Source organism: Priapulus caudatus, unplaced genomic scaffold, assembly GCF_000485595.1.
Source record: "Priapulus caudatus unplaced genomic scaffold, Priapulus_caudatus-5.0.1 Scaffold198, whole genome shotgun sequence".
Taxonomy (NCBI): domain Eukaryota; kingdom Metazoa; phylum Priapulida; class Priapulimorpha; order Priapulimorphida; family Priapulidae; genus Priapulus; species Priapulus caudatus.
Genome location: NW_014577259.1, coordinates 358,604 through 383,285, shown reverse-complemented (window position 1 = coordinate 383,285; position 24,682 = coordinate 358,604). Strand labels below are relative to the sequence as shown.

The following is a 24,682-nucleotide window of genomic DNA, read 5'->3' as shown; positions in this document are numbered from 1 at the left end:
CCCTCCTCCTCCTTCTCCTCCTCCTCCTCCTCCTGCCCCTACTCCTCCTCCTTCTCTTCCTGGCCCTACTCCTCCTCCGTGACCTTTATTCGATCTCCATCACCTTCTCCGCTCCTCATCCTCCTCCTCCTGCCCCCTACTCCTCCTCCATGACCTTCTTCATTCGATCTCCATCACCTGCTCCGCTCCTCCTCTTCCTCCCTCTACTCCATCCCCTTCTCCCCTCTTCCTCCGCCTCCTCCTTCTGCCCCCTACTCCTCCTCCATGACCGTCTTCATTCGATCTCCATCTCAGGGGCAGGTACGTTTATTTAAACACAGGGTACTACATATATGCTGAGAAGATACAGGTCTGGTACACTTGTGTATACATACATGTACGTACCTCGGGTACCTAATACGACAACGACCCCTTCAGCGTTAGACGGTCAGTGAGTCACCAGTCACCGGTATTTATACTCAACCCAATCATACATTCGCAAAGCATATAAATCAATATTATGCTCTATATGATCATACAAGATATATCATATAAGATACAAGATAATATAAGATATATAATATAAGTTGATTTATATGCTGACTATAGTCTGACATTAGTTAGGTATAGAAATTGACTCTAGTTAGGTGTAAAAACGATCTTTGGTAAAAACTAAAGTAGCTCCATGAAGAGGATTCCTTTACGAAACTCCTTTGAGGAGGATCCTCCTTATGGAGGATTAGAGGATTATGATCAAATGGAGGTGCTCTATTAGAATATTAGATAGTGCTGACACCTACCGTTTTTGTACTAGCAGTAATTTGTATTTCTAAACCTGAAAATTTTTATTTTGTTCGTATATTGTAATGTAATTTTTATTCTGTGACAATCGTTTGCGTTTACTGTTGGTGTCAAGAATAAAGGCATTACAATGTATATGATTGTGTTGAGTGGTATTATATATTTTGTAAAACTGATAACTATTCTAAAGAAAATATGCCGAGTCACCGGTCGGAATGCTATCACGTCGTATAGACCCGGCAACCGGGCTTGTTTAATTTTAGAGGTTAGGTGTCGCAATCAGTTCCGTTTCCTCTTACAGATTGTGTATTTTTCTGTTAGTAATTTCATATAGTGTCTTATTGGTGACGTTGGCTGGGTCATATAATCTCCAGTTCCTTACTATTGTAAGGTGACGCTCGTACTGAATGCTAGGATCTACAACAGCCTCATTATTAGGCCTATTGAATAGGTGGTGAAGCAAGGTTTGTTATTGACTATAAGTATAATTGTTGTTAGGCTTACGTCACTATGAGTATGACTATGTTTAAATGCATTCCAGCGTCTGTACCTGAAACTGCACCTGAAACGTGACAGCGCTCAGTTGCTAGCCACTCCCACAAACACACCGTGTCTTACATATTCATAAGAACAGTGCTTTGTATTTGATATGTCCAGAGAGACCGGGTACAAGATGGCGTTGCGCAAAAGATGCGTTGTTCCCCGACCGCCGAAAGCGGTTAAGCCGCGCACTTCCGCGGGACTGGGCGCACGCGACCGCGGGGTGTTGTATGTAGCATCTCGCGCTCCCTGCTATACGAATTCGCGCGCCGAAGGAAGGCGGGCGCGCGAATGCGTATAGCGGGCAGCCTAACATCGCGCAGTTTTCGGGACACGTACATCGGCTCGGCTACATCGGCTTTGGAGGGGGGGTCTTTTCCGATTATAGATTTGACACGCGCTTTGTACATCCTCGCCGTCGTACTGTCACCTGCCGTTTTTTCGTACCTTAATCTGGCCGTTCTCCCACTCTCTTTTCTCTCTTTCTCGCACTCCCACGGTCTGTCTCTCTCTCTCTCCCCTTTCTCTCTCTCTCTCTCTCTCTCTCTCTCTCTCTCTCTCTCTCACCTCTCTCTCTCTCTCCCTCTCACCTCTCTCCCTCTCTCCCTCTCGCTCGCCTCCGCCGCCACGGTTAATAAGGTATCTTATACATGCATCAATTGCTGCCACAGCCAGGCACACAAGCACTTGCAGGTTTCAATAAAATGTAATGCTAAATAAATACGAAATCTTATTTACTAGCCAAAGTTCACCGCGTGCGCAAAAACTCTCCGAGCCAGCGTTTGTTGGAGATGCATTTCGACCGTGCCCGGCCGCCACGATGAGCGCGGGGAGGAGGGAGGCTGGAATGTCGCGCTCCGCCGTCTTCGTAAAAACATGTGCATATATATATTGTTGTGGTGTCAGTGTGGCGGGTATTGTAGGATTAGCTATGTTGTAAAAACTGCCACGGCCACGCCAGCACCGTGCTCGCACGACGTGCTTCGTCGCCACGGGCAGCGCGGGGTCAAGAAGTTGATAAAAACCTCGCACGTACGCAGGCAGGCGCCGCGCACGGCGGCAGCTTTTGGAGATAGCATTAGACCGCGCCAGCCCACGTGGAGCGCCGTACACGTCTTCGTTACAAAGCTCTGTGATAGACGTAATGCATATACTCAGCGCGTAGCGCACGTCATCGCGTAGCGGCCAATGAGCGAGCGGTCATTGCTTATTTGGACAGCATTTCTTGAGTTTCTTGTAGGAGCACTACGTCTTAGCCATGCAGATGCTGCCACCCAAAAAAAGTTTTTAGGGGCTCGTTTGGAGATTGGCCTCACCCGTCCATCCCAAATGTCGGTGATTGCCGCCCGAGTTTTGCTGCGGAGTTTTGTTTTCAGACCCCTGTCTTAACGGATATCTGTCTAAGGGGACAAAAAGGGGGCGCGTGTTTCGCTGTTGGGGCGCGGCCTCGCCGCGAGTGTTCGACGCTGCGCGCAAAAACCGGTGGCCTGCAAGTCCGTATCAGAAAGCCGCGAGGGAAACACCAGAACACCTTGATTACATGATATGCTTGTCAATGTCAGCTTCTTCAGTGTGGGGATATCACTGAGTACAATATAATTTAACCAAATTCAGGATAGGGTTACAACGGCGTCGCCTATGGTTTTCTTGTGGAGGAAATTCAGGGAACCCTGAGTGAAATCACTCGGGCGGTTTGCTGGTGCGTTTTTCAGGAGACTTAGAACTTACCAAACTGGGTTTATTCTCAACACGGAACCTTCTCGCTAAATCTTGGAAACTTCTATGTATATCTCAATACTCTGTATTAAACTAATATAACCTGTTACAAAAATTTCGAAGTGAACGAGCGGCGGATATTTCGAGCGCCATTTCTGTTTGACCTGTGACGTACGCATTCTCAATGCGCAGCGCCTTCGATTGCGTCAGTGAATCCGCTCTTCAAACGAAGTACATCACAGGTCAACAGAAATGGCGCTCAGTATATTCGCCGCTCGTGACTTCGAATTTTTGTAACAGGTTATATTGGTTTAATATAGGTATTGTGATACATAGTAAGTTCCAAGATAGCGAAGAAGATAGGTTTGTGTGAGAATAGTACTTCTTTTTGGTAAATTGGTAGTAAATAGATTTCGTATTTATTTAGCATTATATTTTATTGAAACGCTCCAAGTGCCGGGGGGGGGGGGGTCTGCTGTGCTGAGACGGATCTTGGAAGCTGCGTGAAGCAGGTGCCACTACCAGGGTGCATCTCGGTCATTCTCACTATTGCTTTGACAGTGCTGGGTGGGACTCGCGCCAAGACACGAGAAGTTTAAGCTGCTCAAATGCAGTATTATGTTGGACTACGATAAGGAATACTTAAGAGATGACTGTGGATAAACAAGGGGAATAAAACTCTTTCCAAAAGCCTCCATAAAGCTCCATTAGCTCTCTCATCGAAGCTCAAATAGTATTTAGCTGATTGATAAATTAAGCCACAGCTTTGTGAATTTACCTCTAATTGTTGATGAAAAGTTCTTGCCTCACATTAATTATGTGCCATTATTGATGCTTGGTTTTTTGCTTAGTTCTGATTAGTGTTAGACGTAGTTCATATGGATATGTTGCCATGTAATATTTAGTATAAATTCAGCCACACTACTTGTTATTTAAAAAAAAGATTTTGGCTGCTTCTAAGAGTATCGACATATTGTCAGTGCCTGCTTAAGATTACTACTAGGAAGGCTACCTTATTGTTATACAATGCCTATGGAGTAAAAAGACAGGGTGACCACTGGGTAATTCTTAATATTTCATAGTTCAGCCCATTGGGTAGGGAGACTCGATAGGTGTACATAGAACAAGCATGGGGGCCAACAAATTAAAATATGGCACTAAAATAGTGACTGTATAGCAATTAACACATGTATCATTCACAAGTTGAGTGAGTCTCTGCTATGATCTAGTAATCTAGTATTGTGATAACACTCAATACAACTGAAAACAAATATTCACATTCTATATAACATTTTTCTTTCGCACTTTCAATCATACACATTTGTTTCATATAGAAATTTTTCGACCTTGGTTCACCAACACACCATGTGTGTCAAAGCGGGTGTGCATAACCAACGGGCCCGGTTGAACAGGATTATCTACGAATAATGCGAGATCCGGCTGCCATACGTTACGGCTCTGCCTCTACCGTCAAATATTCTTTGAGTGGTAAGTTATGTACTCACTGTTTACAAAGTCGTTGCGCAATACGTTTCTTAATGTTATTGTCTCCAGGAAATTTTGTTGCCAGAAAGAAAAAAATGCTGCTTTAATTTTATGTTATTCGGTGTTTTCAGCCATGTTGTTGTAATTGTGTAGGTTGAAGAGACTTGATAGTAATGTATAATCAATGTAGAATGATGATGCTATATCAGTATGTTTGTTCTCCAGGAGGTATATTGTGTTTGGGCCCAGAAATACACCATATGAAGGTAAATGCATATAAATTTCTGACGGATTCTTGTTGTGTGTTGTTACGTTCAACCTGATCATGTTTTTGCGTGATTTACCCTTTTTGCACAAGTGACGTTTTTTTGGCTCGTAGTTTTGTGAAAGTGTTTACCAGAGTGTTTACAGTACAAATTCATGTTTCTAATGCATATTATGTTAATAGGGGGAATATATCATGGCAAGCTCGTATTTTCCAAGTGAATTCCCTTTCAAGCCCCCAGCATATACATGATCACAAGCCGAATGGCGATTTAAAACAAACACAGGTAATGTGTATTTTTTATTCTTTTACTTGTGATATTATATGTAGCAAGTACTGTTATATATAGGCTTAATAATCCACTTTAATGATCAAAGCATTGATTATTTTTCCACACGTTGGCGATAGGAGGCCATTAGTATTGTCTATTGTATGCCTGGTCTTTCTTCGTCAAACTAATGTCTTGTGTTCCTTGCTTAACATTTATGTGAATTAATGTGAATGTGAAATGTGCTATCATGAGAATTTGTGGCGGTTATTGTAACAACTCTATTCTTGTGTAATTATAGTGTTTGCACCTCAATAAGATGGTGTGGACTTGTAGGGCACTCTTATTCATCAGTGTCATTTCTACTGTATAGGTTGTGTTTGTCGATCAGTGACTTTCCGGGATACGTGGAACCCTGCCTGGTCGGTCTCGACATATTTAACAGGGTTGTTGAGCTTCATGGTATGTATGCAACAGTCGGGCATGGCATTTGGTACTGGCGAAGGTCTGCAATGCATTTGTTGCTTTTCAGATAAAATCTCATGTACAATTTTCTCATGCGACATTTTAAAGATATCTAAAGATGAGGCTGTATGTCACAGTTTTTGTTATCGTGTATTCAAGTTTGGTTATAGGCTAGTGTAAATAAAGGTTTCATTATAATTTCAAGAAGTTTATTGTGTGATTGAATCCTAAGAGAAATATGTATTTAAAGATGTAAGATGTAAAACTGCAGTCTGGTCAATCAGCCATTATACTTATTAGTGACCACTTTAAGACTCTAATCTAATACACAGTATAGCTAATTGACCTTACCTGCCTTTGGAGATTGACAGGTGACTCTGACTAATCATTGTTGTGAGTACTTTGTTCTAAAGTAGTTCTTATTAGCGTAGTCTTCAACCTATGTGTGTGTGTGAAAAACACATGTAAACTGTATTTGGCTTGACTGATAAACCAACAATATACAGGGAGGCGGGGCATCTTTTTCTTGCTCATTCGTCAGCGACATCAAGCTATAGCAATTATACAATTCTATATCAAATTGCTAGAGATCAGTTGGCATCTAAACATCAATAGTGTATGAAATGTACTGTTAGTGTATTAATTATTTAGAAATTTTTTAATGAATTGTTTCACATATATAACTGGATATGTGTTTATAATTATTACAACAATTTTGCGTCATGTTAGTGATCATGCTATTAATGAAATGCATAAGAGGCTTGCGGTCTTATCTGGTTGTTTTTATCTGCAGGGTTGAAACCAGCCAAACTCTAGGTAGTATAGAGACATCAGATATGAGGTAGGTCAATATTACTGTAAACATTGTAGTTTTCCTCATGTGACGGCTGGATAAATATTGCAGTTTTATAGAACGTTAAAGGAACACATGTGACATGACCATAGGTTCCTTGCAGTATTTTCAGTTAAAATAGTGTTAAATTATGCTATATAAAAATTTAATTGTTCAATATTCATTAGATATATTTTTCATGTATATTTTTCATATACCATGTGCGGAATTTTAGATTTTCTGACCAGTAGGTGGTGCGCCTTACCATATTCTCAGTATTTAAACAGTATATTGAGATCAGTTAGGTTAAAGTGATTCAAGTGCTGAAACTTTGACGTGGCAATTAATTTGGATGATAGAGTGTTGTGTAACCTTGTATTTAGAAAACGAAGACTAGCTGTCCATAGTGGAACATTTAATCTGAAGGACAAAGTCTTTACCGAACTGTTCCAGAAATTGCTGAGGTAAAGTCCGGATGGCTCCTGTTGGCAAAAATTAATTAGTTTTACTAGAAATTTGCATTAATTTGTAATGTGATGATAATTAATAGTCATTGAAAAAAATCCTGTGCAATTCTTGCCATATTTTTAGGTTTCCACATTTTACGTTAGTAATTAAATTTGTTTCCATACTTGGTGAAATGATGCCAGGCGTGGTGAGAGACTCGTGTGCGATTGTTGATTCTTTGCCTAAAAAAATGTGAAATTGTTTAAGGAAATCGAGGGAAAATTGAGAAGCCAGAGAGAACAGGAAGCGATTGATCAGCACAGCAGAAGGGTTTGACCTCTAACACTTTGACAAGAAAGACCACTATGACGGAGGCACAGCAGCATGCAGCTCAGAATGGTGGATCGGTGGTGCTCTCACAAACATGTTCATGCTAGTTGGGTTTGCAGCGTTTGCGTACACTGTAAAATATGTTCTCTGTTCACTGCACAGTAATATTCTGGACCCATTTTCGATGTCATGTTAACAGCTGTAAGCTTTACTGTATTGGTATGACTGTGCAACTGTATGCTTACTGACGTGGTAACATCCTTACACTGTTACAGCTGTATATATGGTTGCTGCTGTGGTAACATCCTTACACTGTTACAGCTGTATATATGGTTGCTGCTATGGTAACATCTTTACACTGTTCACAAGCTGTATATATTCATGGTTGCTGCTGTCGGTAACATCCTGTACACTGTTACAGCTGATTATATCTATGTGGTGCTGCTGTGGTAACATCCTTACACTGTTACAGCTGTATATATAGTTGCTGTCTGGTTAAATCCTTACACTGTTTACAGCTGTATATATAGTTGCTGCTGTGGTAGCATCTTACACTGTTACAGCTGCTTATATGTAGTTGCTGCTGTGCGTAACATCCTTACACTGTTACAGCGTGTATATGTAGTCTGCTGCTGTGGTAACATACTTACACTGTTACAGCTGTATATATAGTTGCTGCATGTGGTAACATCCTTACACTTGTTACAGCTGTGTATATATAGTGCTGCTGTGGTAACATACTTACACTGTTACAGCTGTATATGTAGTTGCTGCTGTGGAACATCCTTACACTGTTACAGCTGTATATATAGTTGCTGCTGTGTATAACATCACTTACACTGTTACAGCCTGTATATATAGTTGCTTGCTGTGGTAACATACTTACACTGTTACAGCTGTATATGTAGTTGCTGCTGTGGTAACATCCTTACACTGTTACAGCTGTATATATAGTTGCTTGCTGTGGTAACATCCCGTTAGAACTGGGTTACAGCTGTATATGTAGTTGCTGCTAGCTGGTGGTAACATCTTACACTGTTTACAGCTTTTATATATATATTGCTGTGTGGTAAACATCCTTACACTGTTACAGCTGTATATGTTGTTGCTGCTGTGTAACATCCTTACACTGTTACAGCTGTATATGTAGTTGCTTGGTGTGGTAAATCCTTACACCTGTTACAGCTGTAATAATATATGTAGTTGCTTGCTGTGGTAACATTCCTTACACTGTTACAGCTGTATATATATAGTGCTGATCGTGGTAACGTCCTTACACTGTTACAGCTGAATATATGTAGTTGCCTGCTGTGGTAACATCCTTACACTGTTACAGCTGTATATGTAGTTGCTGCTGTGGTAACATCCTTACACTGTTACAGCTATATATATATATATAGTTGCTGCTGTGGTAACATCCTTACACTGTTACAGCTGTATATGTAGTTGCTGGTGTGGTAACATCCTTACACTGTTACAGCTGTATATATATATGTAGTTGCTGGTGTGGTAACATCCTTACACTGTTACAGCTGTATATATATATGTAGTTGCTGGTGTGGTTTACATCCTTACACTGTTAAGCTGTTATATATATATACGTTGCTGCTGTGGTAACATCCTTTACACTGTTACAGCTGTATATATAGTTGCGCTGCTGTGGTAACATACCTTACACTGTTACAGCTGTATATATAGTTGCTGCTGTGGTAACATCCTTACACTGTATACAGCCTGTACTATATAGTTGCTGCTGTGGTAACATCGTTACACTGTTACAGCTGTAATTATATATGGTTGCTGCTGTGGTAACATACTCTTACACTGTTACGCTGGTATATCTAGTTTTGCTGCTGTGGTAACATCCTTACACTGTTACAGCTGTATATATAGTTTGCTGCTGTGGTAACATCCTTACACTGTTACAGCTGTATATATAGTTGCTGCTGTGGTAACATCCTTACACTGTTACAGCTGTATATATAGTTGCTGCTGTGGTAACATCCTTACACTGTTACAGCTGTATATATAGTTGCTGCTGTGGTAACATCCTTACACTGTTACAGCTGTATATATATATGGTTGCTGCTGTGGTAACATCCTTACACTGTTACAGCTGTATATATAGTTGCTGCTGTGGTAACATCTTTACAGCTATACTATTCTTACTGACGTTACAACATCTGTACAGCTGTATGCTTACGTTCTTGGGCGCCGGTATTAAGTCGCACTGATGCGCTTTTCGTTGCCGGATGGGTTCTCGTTGTGTGTACATACGTGATTGTAAAATTAATGTTTATATTGCTTTTGCATGAATAGTACAACTCGATAGCCTTGTTCGTGTATGATAATTAACACACATCTGACTGCAAATGCTAGTAACTGGAGACTTGTCTGGCGATTCACTGTAGAGACATATAGATATTAATTTTACATTTTTTTAATTAATCACTATGATGGCTACTTTGGCATATGTGTCAAGAGTGATAGCCCTTCTACAACCCCGTATACTCTGTATATGGTATTCCTGTGAACCGATGTATGCATATGTGTGTTTATGCATTTATGTCTACATATAATCACAGTATTATCATAAAGGTGAACATGAAAAATTGTTAATAGTCAGAACTACGTAGTATTATCATGAGTTATTCAGATCCTGCACTGTGTTCTCTCTACGTCTGTGCTAGAATTTTATGCCTCACTCTCGCTCTTTTAATAGAGCTAGTATGCGTGGAGGCATACAGGATTATATTAAACATTCTCGAGGATGATAGTTTCAGTGTTTATATTTATCATATTAATGGCTAGAAATAAAAAATAAACTGATAAATAACTCTTGATACTGAGTGTGGCGTTTGGTAATGTTTGCTCGCTGTCGTGTGTATGACAATGATAATTGTCTAAAGCCCGTTGACATAAACATAATGAATAGTCGTGAAATATTGATTCTAAATTTTCACAACTTAAACATTGTCATAACTTGAACATTGTCATAAGTGAAGTGCGGTGTGAAAAGTTTTGATATTTTGGACTTGGACCCCTGGTTTCTTTCATGTCACAGGCATGACTTATTGTCTAGCAGATAAGCACATGGATTGTGCACTTTTGGTTAGAATTGTGAAACTGCACACGCGTTCTATTCTAGTTCTATGACTACATGAGGTCCTGAAGTATATATATATACTATCAGGAGCTAATAATGATAAATTTGTCATTATTAGCTCCTGATACTATATATATATAGATATATATGTATATACAAGAGTAGATAATAAAACCATGGTTTTATTATCTACTCTTGGTATATAGTATAGTATATAGTATATATTCTAGTTCTGATAACGTACCAAAGGAACAGCGTCATCTTGTGGCATACAGCGCTCTCTGGCGTGTTAACGCGTATCGCGTTATAACACTCTTAGGGTTTGGGCTATAATTTCAATAATACCCATCCAATTTATTCAAGAAATAGTTAAATTTATTCGTAGATATCTATACTAATATTTTAGAAGCAATTCATTGAGTGTAGCTATCTTTAAGTTGAAATAAAGTAAGGTTGAAATAATGAAATGGTTCAAAATAATGAAAACTTGCATATTAAATGACCGATATGTCAAAAATCATCGTCACTGCAGTATTTTTAACACAGTGTATTTGCCAACTAAATAAGTAACATTTTGACATATAGGCGCCAAATTTGGCGCGAGCCGAGCGTTCACACGGACGGTTTTTCGGAGCCGTGCCGAGTTAGCACGAGCCAATTAATTTTGGTCTCATCGAAAACGTCTGGCCAGGCCCGAGCCAAATTGTAGCACCAGCAAAATCGGTAGAGCGGTAGATGCCGCGAGTGTCGACCGTGTACTTCAACGAAATAAAGTCCAAAACAGTATAAAAATTCGGAACGGATGTAGGCTAAACACTGAATCGTACATAACGCCATCTCGCGACAGTCGGACAGACAGTATTCGCTTGCGTACGTGTGAACGCTCCGACTCAAACCGGCCCGAACTAAATTTAACCCATTTAGCTCGAGCCAAACCATTGCCGTGTGAACGCGGTATATATCAGAAAATCTTCAGGACCTATTGTGTTATGCGTGTGCAAAGTTTCACAATTCAACAAAAAGTGCACAATGTGCCCAATTTTATGTGCTTATATTCGCTGTACTACCTATTACTGCTTGGAGTATGACATAGGTCATGACTTGACTATGAAATAAATTACATTAAGAAAGTAGATACTTGTTAGAGACAAGTAATGTGTTGAAGAAGTAATGAAGACACGATAACGCAATATATGAACTGTATCAAGCCGTTGCCCCTTCGGTTTTTATGCGTTTTCGATTTTTCGGCAGCTACAATAAGACGACGGCGGCCGTTGTTTTTCTGTATAAATAACGCTTGGATGCCTCATCACCACTACTCTCGCTCATCGCGTGTTTCACATATAAATACAAACTTTATGGGCTATGATCGAAGTGACCAGCGTTTATAATATTGGTTATCTACTACGAGAACGAATATGCGTTCCAGGCAAGTGTATTTGTTGAAAATGATAAATCGGCTATTTTGGATGAGCTGGTGGAAAGTATATGTTTATAATCTCAATGTGCACGTTTCTCTTGTATGTTTCAACGCTTGGTGTGAGGACGGGGAAAAGAAGCGAACTGCAGCCAGTCAGCACGGGAAAACATCGTGTGTTTAAACCAAGAGCAAACTCATTAAACATGATATATGTATGTACGTGCAAGTATGTTAAAGCACATTTTTTTTTTAATTTTTTTTTACGAACGCGACCTACGAATAGAACAGCGACCCGATCATAGAAAATGTTTACTACCTACTACTACTACTACTACTACTACTACTACTACTACTACTACTACTACTACTACTACTACTACTACTACTACTACTACCAGGACTAAGATAATATAGGATCTTACCTATATTATAGAATCTTATCTATTAATATAGGATCTTACCTATATTATCTTACTCCTGCTACTACTACTACTACTACTACTACTACTACTACTACTACTACTACTTGGAACTTACTATGTATCTCAATACTCTGTATTAAACTAATATAACCTGTTACAAAAATTCGAAGTGACGAGCGGCGGATATTTCGAGCGCCATTTCTGTTGACCTGTGACGTACGCATTCTCAATGCGCAGCGCCCTTCGATTGGTCAGTGAATCCGCTCTTCAAACCGAAGTACATCACAGGTCAACAGAAATGGCGCTCAGTATATTCGCCGCTCGTTACTTCGCCGCTCGTCACTTCGAATTTTTGTAACAGGTTATATTGGTTTAATACAGAGTATTGTGATACATAGTAAGTTCCAAGATAGCGAAGAAGATAGGTTTGTGTTGAGAATAGTACTTCTTTGGTAAATTGGTAGTAAATAGATTTCGTATTTATTTAGCATTATATTTTATTGAAACGCTCCAAGTGCCGGGGGGGGGGGTGCTGTGCTGAGACGGATCTTGGAAGCTGGTGAAGCAGGTGCCACTACCAGGGTGCATCTCGGTCATTCTCACTATTGCTTTGACAGTGCTGGGTGGGACTCGCGCCAAGACACGAGACAGTTTAAGCTGCTCAAATGCAGTATATGTTGGACTACGATAAGGAATACTTAAGAGATGACTGTGGATAAACAAGGGGAAATAAAACTCTTTCCAAAAGCCTCCATAAAGCTCCATAAGCTCTCTCATCGTAAAGCTCAAATAGATATTAGCTGATTGATAAATTAAGCCACAGCTTTGTGAATTTACCTCTAATTGTTGATGAAAAGTTCTTGCCTCAATTAATTATGGTGCCATTATTGATGTTTGGTTTTTGCTTAGTTTCTGATTAGTGTTAGACGTAGTTCATATGGATATGTTGCCATGTAATATTTAGTATAAATTCAGCCACACTACTTGTTATTTAAAAAAAAAAGATTTTGGTGCTTCTAAGAGTATCGACATATTGTCAGTGCTGCTTAGATTACTACTAGGAGGCTACCTTATTGTATACAATGCTATGGAGTAAAAAGACAGGGTGACCACTGGATAATTCTTAATATTTCATAGTTCAGCCCCATTGGGTAGGGAGACTCGATAGGTGTACATAAGAACAAGCATGGGGCCAACAAATAAAATATGGGCACTAAAATAGTGACTGTATAGCAATTAACACATGTATGATTCACAAGTTGAGTGAGTCTCTGCTATGATCTAGTAATCTAGTATTGTGATAACACTCAATACACCTGAAAACAAATATTCACATTCTATATAACATTTCTTTCGCACTTTCAATCATACACATTGTTTCATATAGAAATTTTTCGACCTTGGCTCACCAACACACACCATGTCGTCAAAGCGGGTGTGCATAACGGCAACGGCCCGGTTGAAACAGGATTATCTACGAATAATGCGAGATCCGGTGCCATACGTTACGGCTCTGCCTCTACCGTCAAATATTCTTGAGTGGTAAGTTATGTATCACTGTTTACAAAGTCGTTGCGCAATACAGTTTCTTAATGTTATTGTCTCCAGAAAATTTTTGTCAGAAAGAAAAAATGCTGCTTTAATTTTATGTTATTCGGTGTTCTTCAGCCATGTTGTTGTAATTGTGTAGGTATGAAGAGACTTGATAGTAATGTATAATCAATGTAGAATGATGATGCTATATCCAGTATGTTTGTTCTCCAGGAGGTATATTGTGTTTGGGCCAGAAAATACACCATATGAAGGTAAATGCATATAAATTTCTGACGGATTCTTGTTGTGTGTTGTCACTTTCAACCTGATCATGTTTTTGCATGATTTACCCTTTTTGCACAAGTGACGTTTTTTGGCTCGTAGATTTGTGAAGTGTTTACCAGAGTGTTTCACAGTACAAATCATGTTTCTAATGCATATTATGTTAATTAGGGGGAATATATCATGGCAAGCTCGTATTTCCAAGTGAATTCCCTTTCAAGCCCCCCAGCATATACATGATCACACCAAATGGCCGATTTAAAACAAACACAAGGTAATGTGTATTTTTTATTCTTTTACTTGTGCTATTATATGTAGCAAGTACTGTTATATATAGCTTAATAATCTCACTTAATGATCAAAGCATTGAATTATTTTCCACACGTTGGCGATAGGAGGCCATTAGTATTGTCTATCGTTAGCCTGGTCTTTCTTCGTCAAACTAATGTCTTGTGTTATGCTATACATTTATGTGAATTCATGTGAATGTGAAATGTGCTATCATGAGAATTTGTGGCGGTTCTGTAACAACTCTATTCTTGTGTAATTATAGTGTTTGCACCCTCAATAGATGATGTGGACTTGTAGGGCACTCTTATTATCATGTCATTTCTACTGTATAGGTTGTGTTTGTCGATCAGTGACTTTCATCCGGATACGTGGAACCCTGCCTGGTCGGTCTCGACAATATTGACAGGGTTGTTGAGCTTCATGGTATGTATGCCAACAGTCGGGCATGGCATTGGTACTGGCGAAGGTCTGCAATGCATTTGTGCTTTTCAGATAAAATCTCATGTACAATTTCTCATGCGACATTTATAAAGATATCTAAAGATGAGACTGTATGTTACAGTTTTTGTTATCGTGATTCAAGTTTGGTTATAGGCTAGTGTAAATAAAGGTTTCATTATAATTTCAAGAAGTTTAATTTGTGATTGAATCCTAAGAGAAATATGTATTAAAGATGTAAAGATGTAAAACTGCAGTCTGGTCATCAGCCATTATACTTATAGTGACCACTTAAGACTCTAATCTAATACACAGTATAGCTAATTGACCTTACCTGCCTTTGGAGATTGACAGGTGACTCTGACTAATCATTGTTGTGATAACTTTGTTCTAAAGTAGTTCTTATTAGCGAAGTCTTCAACCTAGTGTGTGTGTGTGTGAAAAACACATGTAAACTGGTATATGGCTTGACTGATAAACCAACAATATACAGGGAGGGGGCATCTTTTTCTTGCTCAGTGTGTGTGTGTGTGTGTGAAAAACACATGTAAACTGGTATATGGCTTGACTGATAAACCAACAATATACAGGGAGGGGGCATCTTTTTCTTGCTCATTCGTCAGCGACATCAAGCTATAGCTATAGATCAGTTGGCATCTAAACATCAATAGTGTATGAAATGTACTGTTAGTGCATTAATTATTTAGAAATTTTAAAATGAATTGTTTCACATATATAACTGGATATAGTGTTTATAATTATTACAACAATTTTGGTCATGTTAGTGATCATGCTATTAATGAAATGCATAAGAGAGCTTGGGTCTTATCTTGTTGTTTTTATCTGCAGGTTGAAACCAGCCAAACTCTAGGTAGTATAGAGACATCAGAATATGAGGTAGGTCAATATTACTGTAAACATTGTAGTTTTCCTCTGTGACAGGCTGGATAAATATTGCAGTTTTATAGAACGTTAAAGGAACACATGTGACATGACCATAGGTTCCTTGCATATTTTCAGTTAAAATAGGTTTAAATTATGCTATATAAAAATTTAATTGTTCAATATTCATTAGATATATTTTTCATGTATATTTTTCATATACCCATGTGCAAATTTTAGATTTTCTGACCAGTAGGTGGTGCAGCTTACCATATCTCAGTATTTAAACAGTATATTGAGATCAGTTAGGTAAAGTGATTCAAGTGCTGAAACTTTGACGTGCAATTAATTTGGATGATAGAGTGTTGTGTAACCTTGTATTTAGAAACGAAGACTAGCTGCCCATAGTGGAACATTTAATCTGAAGGACAAAGTCTTTACCGAACTGTTCCAAGAAATTGCTGAGGTAAGTCGGATGGCTCCTGTTGGCAAAAATTAATTAGTTTTACTAGAAATTTTGCATTAATTTGTAATGTGATGATAATTAATAGTCATTGAAAAAAATCCTGTGCAATTCTTGCCATATTTTTTAGGTTTCCACATTTTACGTAGTAATTAAAATTTGTTTCCATACTTGGTGAAATGATGCCAGCGTGGTGAGAGACTGTGTGCGATTGTTGATTCTTTGCCTAAAAAAATGTGAAATTGTTTAAGGAAATCCGAGGGAAAATTGAGAAGCAGAGAGAACAGGAAGCGATTGATCAGCAGCAGCAGAAGGGTTTGACCTCTAACATCCATCCATACATCCATCCAGCCATTCATACATCCATCCAGCCAGCCATCCATCTATACATCCGTCCGCCCGTCCGACCGTCCGTCCGTCCGTCCATCTACCTATCCATCCATCCATCCATCCATCCATCTATCCAGCCATCCATTCATCCATCCATACATCCGTCCGTCCGTTCGATCGTCCGTTCGTCCGTTCATCCATACATCCATGCATCCATCCATTCGGCCATCCATACATCCGTCCGTCCGTTCGGTCGTCCGTCCATCCATCCATCCATCCATCCATGCATCCATCTATTCATCCATCCATGCATCCGTCCGTCCGTTCGGTCGTCCGTTCATCCATCCATCCATCCATCTATCCATCCACTTCTGTTGGCGATTATTTGGCAGATTTGCTCGCCTGCCTCCTCTGGTAACACATCGCACGTAGGCTGACCGAACGTTCGTTGTCTTCATCGGCTACATACGTCTAAAATATCCCACTGCTATATCCCGTGGGCTGGACAGCCGATACGCTACGGCACATGTGCAGCGGTAGTGCTGAGTGTAGCAGTGTGATGTCAGGCGACACTTGATTCTGCTTCGGCACAGTAGAGGATAAGGTTTCGAGCGCTAAAGAGCTACCGCCCAGGTAGCGACACAGCACACCTGTGCCTCATTATATCGACGGAAATGCCACCGGATGCTTTCTAAACCACTTGGTAACCCGCTGTTAAAAATGCAATTTAATCCCCAAATTGAAAAGTTCGGAATAATGGATATGGTAGAGCAATAATTGGTTGCGACCTCCTGGGACTCACTGGGATGTTTTAATACGACACTCCGTTTCGTCTATTTTCATGCTATTAAATCTGTGTATGGTATTTTGTATCGCTGAAACGGCTCGCTTTTTCAAACTAAAACGGGAAACAGACGCCTTGTGTGTTGCGTGTAATTTGTTGGCGGTGGCAGGACACTTGCGTTAGCAGGACGCTGATGATAACAGGACGTTGGCGTTCGCAGGACGCTGATGATGACAGGACGTTAGCATTATTAGGACGTTGATGATGGCAGGACACTGGCGTTAGCAGGACGCTGATGATGACAGGACGTTTGCATGCTTGTAACTTTACATACACGCATTTAATTAATTAAAGGCATGCTTGTAAATAATTAAAGACGAGCCTGATCTGCTGTCATACACCTCACACTCGACACGGTGGCGGCGACGACCCTGTCGTGCGACGCAAGACAACGGCACGCGCACGAAAAACGCCAGCGAGCGGGCTCGCAACGTAAACTATTTACACGGCCCGTGATTGATACGCAGGCCCGTAGGGAAGGGGGATGCGACGGGTCCGCCCCCCCCCACAGGCTGCGGAGGTCCACTTTTTTGTGGACCAACGATTTAAAAAAAGTGAATTAATAAAACAATAATATCATTGTTTGTGTTCTAATTCGTTGATTGATAAAAGTAGTCTGTTGAGAAAATGTGAGAAATGTCCACGTTTTGATGTTCGCTTTTGGCTGCCTGTTTTCATATCATACTGCCTTCAAAACGCGCGAAATGCAGTCTCAGACAACCTAATTTTCAAAACTCCGGCGCTCGCTAGGTCTGTATACTCGTCGGATCGCACCCTCCCGTAAAAAACCTGCCTACGGGCCTGGATACGTGTGCGTATATATGCAACTATAGCTGTCTATCATTGCGACGACCGCGTGCACGGGCGAGTGCGGTCACCGCGCGCGGTTTACCTTGATGTGTGATCACGCAATGGCGGTCGGTTGCCTTCGCCGCTGCCACCAACGGCGGCGTTAAACGCGAGGCTTGTCGGTGTCGCGTGTGACTCCTTCGATGACAATCGAGCATGTTTGTCACCTCGAGATCGTAATCCGTTGCGCCGCAAGAGATCGGCAATGTAAGAAAGACGCGAGTCAGCGTGCGCGCGGCTGCGTTGCTATGCGTTGCTGTACAGCGCATTGAATGCTTGCGCCCCGCGTAGTCGATGCGTGGTTAGCAGCCGACAATGGCTGTCGTTGGCGCGTGAAAGGCACGTGAGAGAGCGTTTGTCACGCGAGAGAAAAAGGCGGGGTGCGAAAAATTGCCTCATGTTTTATTCATCGACACCGAGAAACTGGTGGGTGAGTATTATCAACCCAAGCTTTATATAGTAATTGGGTTAATTATGCCGCCGCGATGAGCAAGTGTGAAGTATTATTAGTCTTAATTTATCGAGGTACCAGTGAGCAATTAGATGGTATGTGCTCTTATGGGTCTTAACTTATCACTGAAGCAGTCGGCAAAAGTGTGAAGTGTTACGACGTCTACTCCTCCCTAACTAATTTGCGATGGAATATGAAATATCATAGCGCTTAATTTATCGTAAAAGCAGTGTGCACGTGGGAAGTAATATGGCATTAAATTCATCATATAAATTCATCCTAGAGTTAAGAGCGATTATTGAACTATTATGACACATAAATCATTGTGGAACTGATGCGGGTTAAAATTAATCATAAACAATAAGCTAATAAATGCGGATTTTGTTTAATTTACATAATTCATTACAACACGCATACATTACGAAATATATTACCTGAGCGATTATATGAATAATAAAACATTGTATTGCTGGTGGGTCGTGGCTCGCACTCTACTCCGAAGATTACTGGTTCAACTATTTTTTAGCTAAATTTGAGAATTTTGCTGTTAAAAATCCACTAAACTAAAGGTTTGACACAATTACTGACATTTTTATTCCCGTGTGAGGTTTATCAGTTATTATGATGGAAAATAGCATTATTGGTGATGGGATTTTGTCTATTATAACAAAGCAGAGATGTAAAAAAGCAACGTAATGGTTATCCCTCAGAAATATGCAAAATCTAATCAAAAATCCAAGCGACACGTTAAAAATGCAAAACTCGCGTAAAAATTTATGCATGCAAGCAACTCATGCAAATAACGGCTCCCTACAATTAACGATTGTGAAGTTACAGTAGGGGCCTACTTTGTATTGACTAAAATAATTCGTAAAATACTGTGCAGGTATATCATTACTCATTTATCTAGAACTAAACGTGTCCATGCGTAACATATACAGTCCGATTTTCTTTATCCGGCCACGTCGGAATAGAGATTTCCGGATAACGGATGGCCGGATAAAGGAGGTCGGACTGTATATATATATGCGCTACCTAACCAAAAATTACTGGTAGGTACATATAAAGTAAAATTTTTAATAATAATATGAATTGGCGATGATAAATGTGATAAACAGGAAAGGTGATCTGGTGCGCTGAGTGTAATGATGAGTACCACTGAGAGAACATTACCGGATAATGCACGAAGAGTGCAATGAGATGAGATGACAGACACGGCTTCAGTGTCGCCAGCCGTTAGCTGCTGACATCCGAGAAATTAGAAATCCGAGTAGCGTGAAACCGAAGAGGCACGGTTTGTCTACGTTCACAATTATTAGCGGTAATCGGAATGACCCATGATCTCTCTCGGTGTTGCGTTGGGTACGTGCGTTTAATTACGTGCGTCTGCCTATACATGCTCCCCGCGGCGAATGAATCTCTTCTTCAGATTCCTATTCTGATAAATGATCCTAGATCCGGTTTTTAGCCGATTGCATTACCGCTAGGGGTGCGTTTGCTGGCTACACATACGGCTGCTACAGTCTGGGTGAGGACAACATAAATTATACTTATAATAAATGATTGAGATGAATGAATGAATGATGAATGATAATAATAATATTAATAATGATAATGGTGCACATGAATAATAATAATAATAATTATTATTATTATTATTATTATTATTATTACCATGTGTGCGGTGGATTTTGCTTGACTGTGTTGTCTAGGTTTTGAAACCCGTATACGTATATTCACGGTTGCAGTAATTGCATGATGATGAAGGCATAATGATATACGACACTAGGAGAACGCATCGATCCATGATTAAACAGATCTGTGCCTCTGCCGCCGCAACAACGACGTGATTTCGCAACTGAACTCTGAATTTTACTTTATTTACTACTATTTTACGCTGCAAAATCTGCCGGTGTCCGTCGTTCTGGTCGCCTGTGCTCTTAATTGTCACGTGATCGCGGCAACGCGGTGCCCGATGAGGTCATTGTTGCTTTTAGATATTCGCCGACAATGACCAGGAGAAACTTTTGTCATCATCTCGCTTTTCGTGGCAGCAACGATGACATAGCGTTTTGTGTTGGCGCGCTAAGCAGTCGTTGTCACCCAATTACGAGAAGAATGGATGCAGTTTTCCCGCGCGCAGCCGATTAAATAAGCCGCGACTGATCCCCGCATAACAAACTAAATGGCTTACGCTGCACACATAAATATGTGTGTATATATATATATATACACACAGGTGACGTTGAGGTTGACACATGTGTTCGTTGCGCAGTCACCGGATCACAGCAGCAGTACGAGAATTTCGAAGAACTTTGACTTGCGTAGCGGCTGCCGCGAAGAGAGCTATAGCAGAACGTATAACTGCCTTCTAGTATCGTTTAAATTCCCATTCAACTCGCTCAACATCACGCGCGTGTGTTTGTGAGAGAGAGAGAGAGTACGTGCGTGCGTGTGTGTTTGTGTGGCCACCCGGTCACGGTATACCTCTGCACAGCCTGCGCGCCTGCGAAGTCTGAACTAGTCGCGTTTTTGAAACGCCCACGTGCAGCTACGATGTGTCGCCGTTATACCCTGCCGCTATTGCTGCTGATGTTGTTGCTGATACTTCTACCGCCTCGTGCTGTGCTCTGTCTCCGCCAAGTAGCAGACAATAATATCCCGCTGAAATCAGAACAGCACGCTGCCAAGACAAGAAAGTTTCCAGGTAAGCTCAAGCTCGCGCTGACTTCATTAGAAATGACAGAAATATTTATTGGTTGTTATAATACTTGTTCCGAATCATCGAGTCACGTTAAAATTCTATTGTTAGCGTTGCGGTTTATACGTGCATATTAAATACATATTTATTTCCTATACATAATCACAGCGTGTGCAGCTTCTGCAACAGAAATAGTGAAAAGCGAGCGTGACATTTCATCACGAGTTAAGCACCCGTACACGGGTGTATGTCATGCGTTCCGAGAGCCCATGTGACGTTTCTGAAACACCTTCACGTCTTCATTATAGGCCTATATATATATTATATATTTATTTATTAATGTATATATTTATTTATATATATTATATTTATTTATTTATTTTATCAGTGATTGTTGCGTCGCGAGATACAACCACGATTCGGATGCTATATGAGCGACTAGTATAAGTTTTAAATTAAGGTGCTATATTTAATTAAACTTTATTACGTTTCTTACACAGTACGTAATAACCGTTTCACACTATTCTTAAGAAATAACAGAACAACGATTAAGGAACCCCTTGAAACGAAGATATAATGTTTTTCCTGCGCCCTCGCAATCAAGCATGGAGGCCACGGCTATCACTGACGTACATACACTTTGCAGGATGTTCGTTTGGAGGCGAGATATACGAGCTGGGAGACACTTGGAACCCGTCTTTGGGCGAGCCGTTTGGAGTCATGTACTGCGTACACTGCGAATGTTTAGCTGTAAGTAATGAAATGAATGCTTATTCCTGTCCCTGCCTCATTCCTCTCTCCATTTCTTTCTAACTTCCTCCCTACCTCCCCCTCTCTTTCGCCCCGTCTCTTAAACATGCGCGTACGCACGTAGGCAGCACACACTTTTCTCACCTCTCTCTATCTCTCTTATTCACCCATCCACTAATCCATTCATCTATCCATTCATCCATCCATCCATCCATCCATCATCATCATCCATCCATCCATCCATTCATCCATCCATCCATCCGTCCGTCCGTTCGCGAGTCGTCGGCGTTCGTCCGTTTCCATCCGATCACATCCATGCATCCATTACCATTCGTGCGCGATCGCCATACATCCGTCCGGTTCCCGTCTCGGGTCTGTCCGTCCATCCATCCATCTCAGCCATCCATGCATCCATGCTATTCATCCATTCCATGCATCGGTGCGTCCGTGTCGCGCGTCGTCTCGCTTCATCCATCCATCCATCCATCTATCCATCCATTCTGTTGGCGATTATTTGGCAGATTTGCCGCCTTGCCTCCTCTGTGTTAACACATCGCACGGTAGGCTGACCGGAACGTTCGTTTGTCTTCGATTCGGCTACATACGTTCTAAAAATATCCCACTGCCTATATCCAGTGGCTGGACAGCGCGATACGCTACGCGCACCATGTGCAGCGTAGGTGCTGAGTGTAGCAGTGTGATGTCAGGGACACATTGATTTCTGCTTCGCGCACAGGTTAGGAGGATATAGGTTGTTCGAGCCGCTAAAAGAGCGTACCGCCCAGGTAGCGACACAGCACACCTTGCTGCCTCGATTATATCGAACGGAAATGCCGACGGCATCTTTCTAAACACTTGGTTAACCCGCCCTGGTTAAAATGCAATTTAATCCACCAAATTTGAAACAGTTCGGAATAATGGATATGATAGAGACCATAAATTGGCTTGCGACCTCCTGGGACTCACTGCGGATGTTTTAATACGACACTCCGTTTCGCTCTATTTTCGAGGCCCCTATTAAATCTGTGATATGTATTTTGTATCGCCCTAGAAGACGGCTCGCTTTTTCAGAACCTAAAACGGGAAGACAGCACGGCCTTGTGTGTCGTCTGCTGTAACTTTGTTGGCGGCGGTGGCAGGACACTTGCGTTAGCAGGACGCTGATCGATAACACGGACGTTTGGCGCTTCGCAGGACGCTTAGATGATGACAGGACGTTAGCATTATTAGGACGTTGATGATGGCAGGACACTGGCGTTAGCAGGACGCTGATGATGACAGGACGTTAGCATTATCAGGACGTTGATGATGACAGGACACTGGCGTTAGAAGGACGCTGATGATGACAGGATACTGGCGTTGGCAGGACGTTGATGATGGCAAGACACTGGCGTTAGCAGGACTTTAGTGATGACAGGACGTTGGCGTTTATTTTTTATTTGTGTTATTTTTTTTATATATTTATTCATTTAAAGACGCTATATTGGTAACAGATATGTCAACAGGACGTTAGCAGGACGGTAGTGCTGGCTGGCGTTGGCGATAGCGCTATGACCATGAAGCAAGCACGTGCCTGAGTTATTGAATCACCCAGAGGAGAACAGATGATTATCATCACTCGCTGTGGAATAACGCACTTAGTGATACTCGCGCATGATATGCCTAGCTGACAACGCGCTCTATGAATGCTCTATTGTCTTCACGACCAGCTTTTCGTCACGAGCGGCCTTTATCCTCCCGTAAGCACATCGTTTGATTGTCTAATCACTTAGCAACGAGCGCATCATTCAGGAACTAACCCGTCGCCCGCACCTGAAAAAAGCAAGCGGGTCTGATAAGCTATATTGGCCGGAACATCATTAGCCTATGTAAGGCGCGATAGAGAAACTCCTAATTAACCCGTTTGACGATTACCGCCACTCTCTCGTTCCGTCCCGCGTGTCAACTCGGGGCAGTACAATGAGAGACACTGGGGTGCTGCGCGCGCACGGGCGAACACAATGCGGTTGTCACCCACACCTGCACGCGCATCACAACGCAGCGGCAATCTTTTTTCTCCGGGGCTCGGCGGGATGGTGTCCACTTCGTTATCCGAGAATTGTTTTCACACTTGCCGCCGCGCCCGCGACAAACAATGGCACGAACGCCATCAAGCGAGTGACAACAAGCTGAACGAAAACACAAACACCTCGTTGTTTAGGTATCAAGTGGCCATGTACGATCAGTGCGCATCGCCTCGCCCTGCAACGATGGCGGTACCTCGCTTAATCCACACTGCTGCGCGCGACTGCGAGATGCAACGCACATCGCTGATGCTCGTAGCTTGTGTTTCAGTGAATTCTCCCTCCCGTGCCCTAGCTCCTGTGCATGTACACGGTGCCCGGGCGAATTCCCTAAATACGTAGACACTATATATACACGCAGATTCCTCAATCATTCGTTCGCCTTCGCAGGCACTTGTGCCTGCATTCGTATCTAGAAGGAATATCCAGAGGCACATCATATGGCCGATTAGCATAAGCAAGCAAGATTGATGGAGGTAATTAACGGTCATGAAGTAGGATATCGATAAATTACAATCTTTCAATTGCGATATGGTCGGCATTCATAAGCCGTCTCTATCTGTGGGTTGCAGGCAACGCCTTTTGTATGCATAATGTATAGAGAGGGGAGCAGCATTGGCGTAAACACGCGCACACACACACACACACACACACACACACACACACACACACACACACACACACACACACACACCCCTGTGCGTGTATGTATCATGTAGACACTGTTGG

At 41.4% G+C, this 24,682-nt stretch overlaps 2 protein-coding genes across 3 annotated transcripts in view; both read left to right on the top strand.

Moving 5' to 3' along the window:
- Positions 1-1,001: 1,001 nt before the first annotated feature.
- Positions 1,002-16,295, top strand: LOC106807179 (ubiquitin-conjugating enzyme E2 J2-like; the record flags this gene model as incomplete). 2 transcript variants are annotated; one of them, XM_014809454.1, is given in 9 exon segments in its annotated part: positions 1,002-1,244; positions 4,371-4,395; positions 13,481-13,618; positions 13,841-13,881; positions 14,063-14,165; positions 14,515-14,605; positions 15,470-15,517; positions 15,888-15,968; positions 16,217-16,295. In XM_014809454.1, coding segments are annotated over 7 exon segments (565 nt in total), but the record flags the coding sequence as incomplete, so codon positions are not given.
- Positions 16,296-20,995: 4,700 nt separating this feature from the next.
- LOC106807167 (chordin-like) overlaps positions 20,996-24,682 on the top strand; it is a gene marked incomplete in the record, with an annotated part of 15,087 nt that continues 11,400 nt past the window's right edge. Inside the window, 2 exon segments of the mRNA XM_014809435.1 lie at positions 20,996-21,146; positions 21,787-21,890. Of these exon segments, the coding sequence (XP_014664921.1) occupies positions 20,996-21,146; positions 21,787-21,890 (255 nt within the window).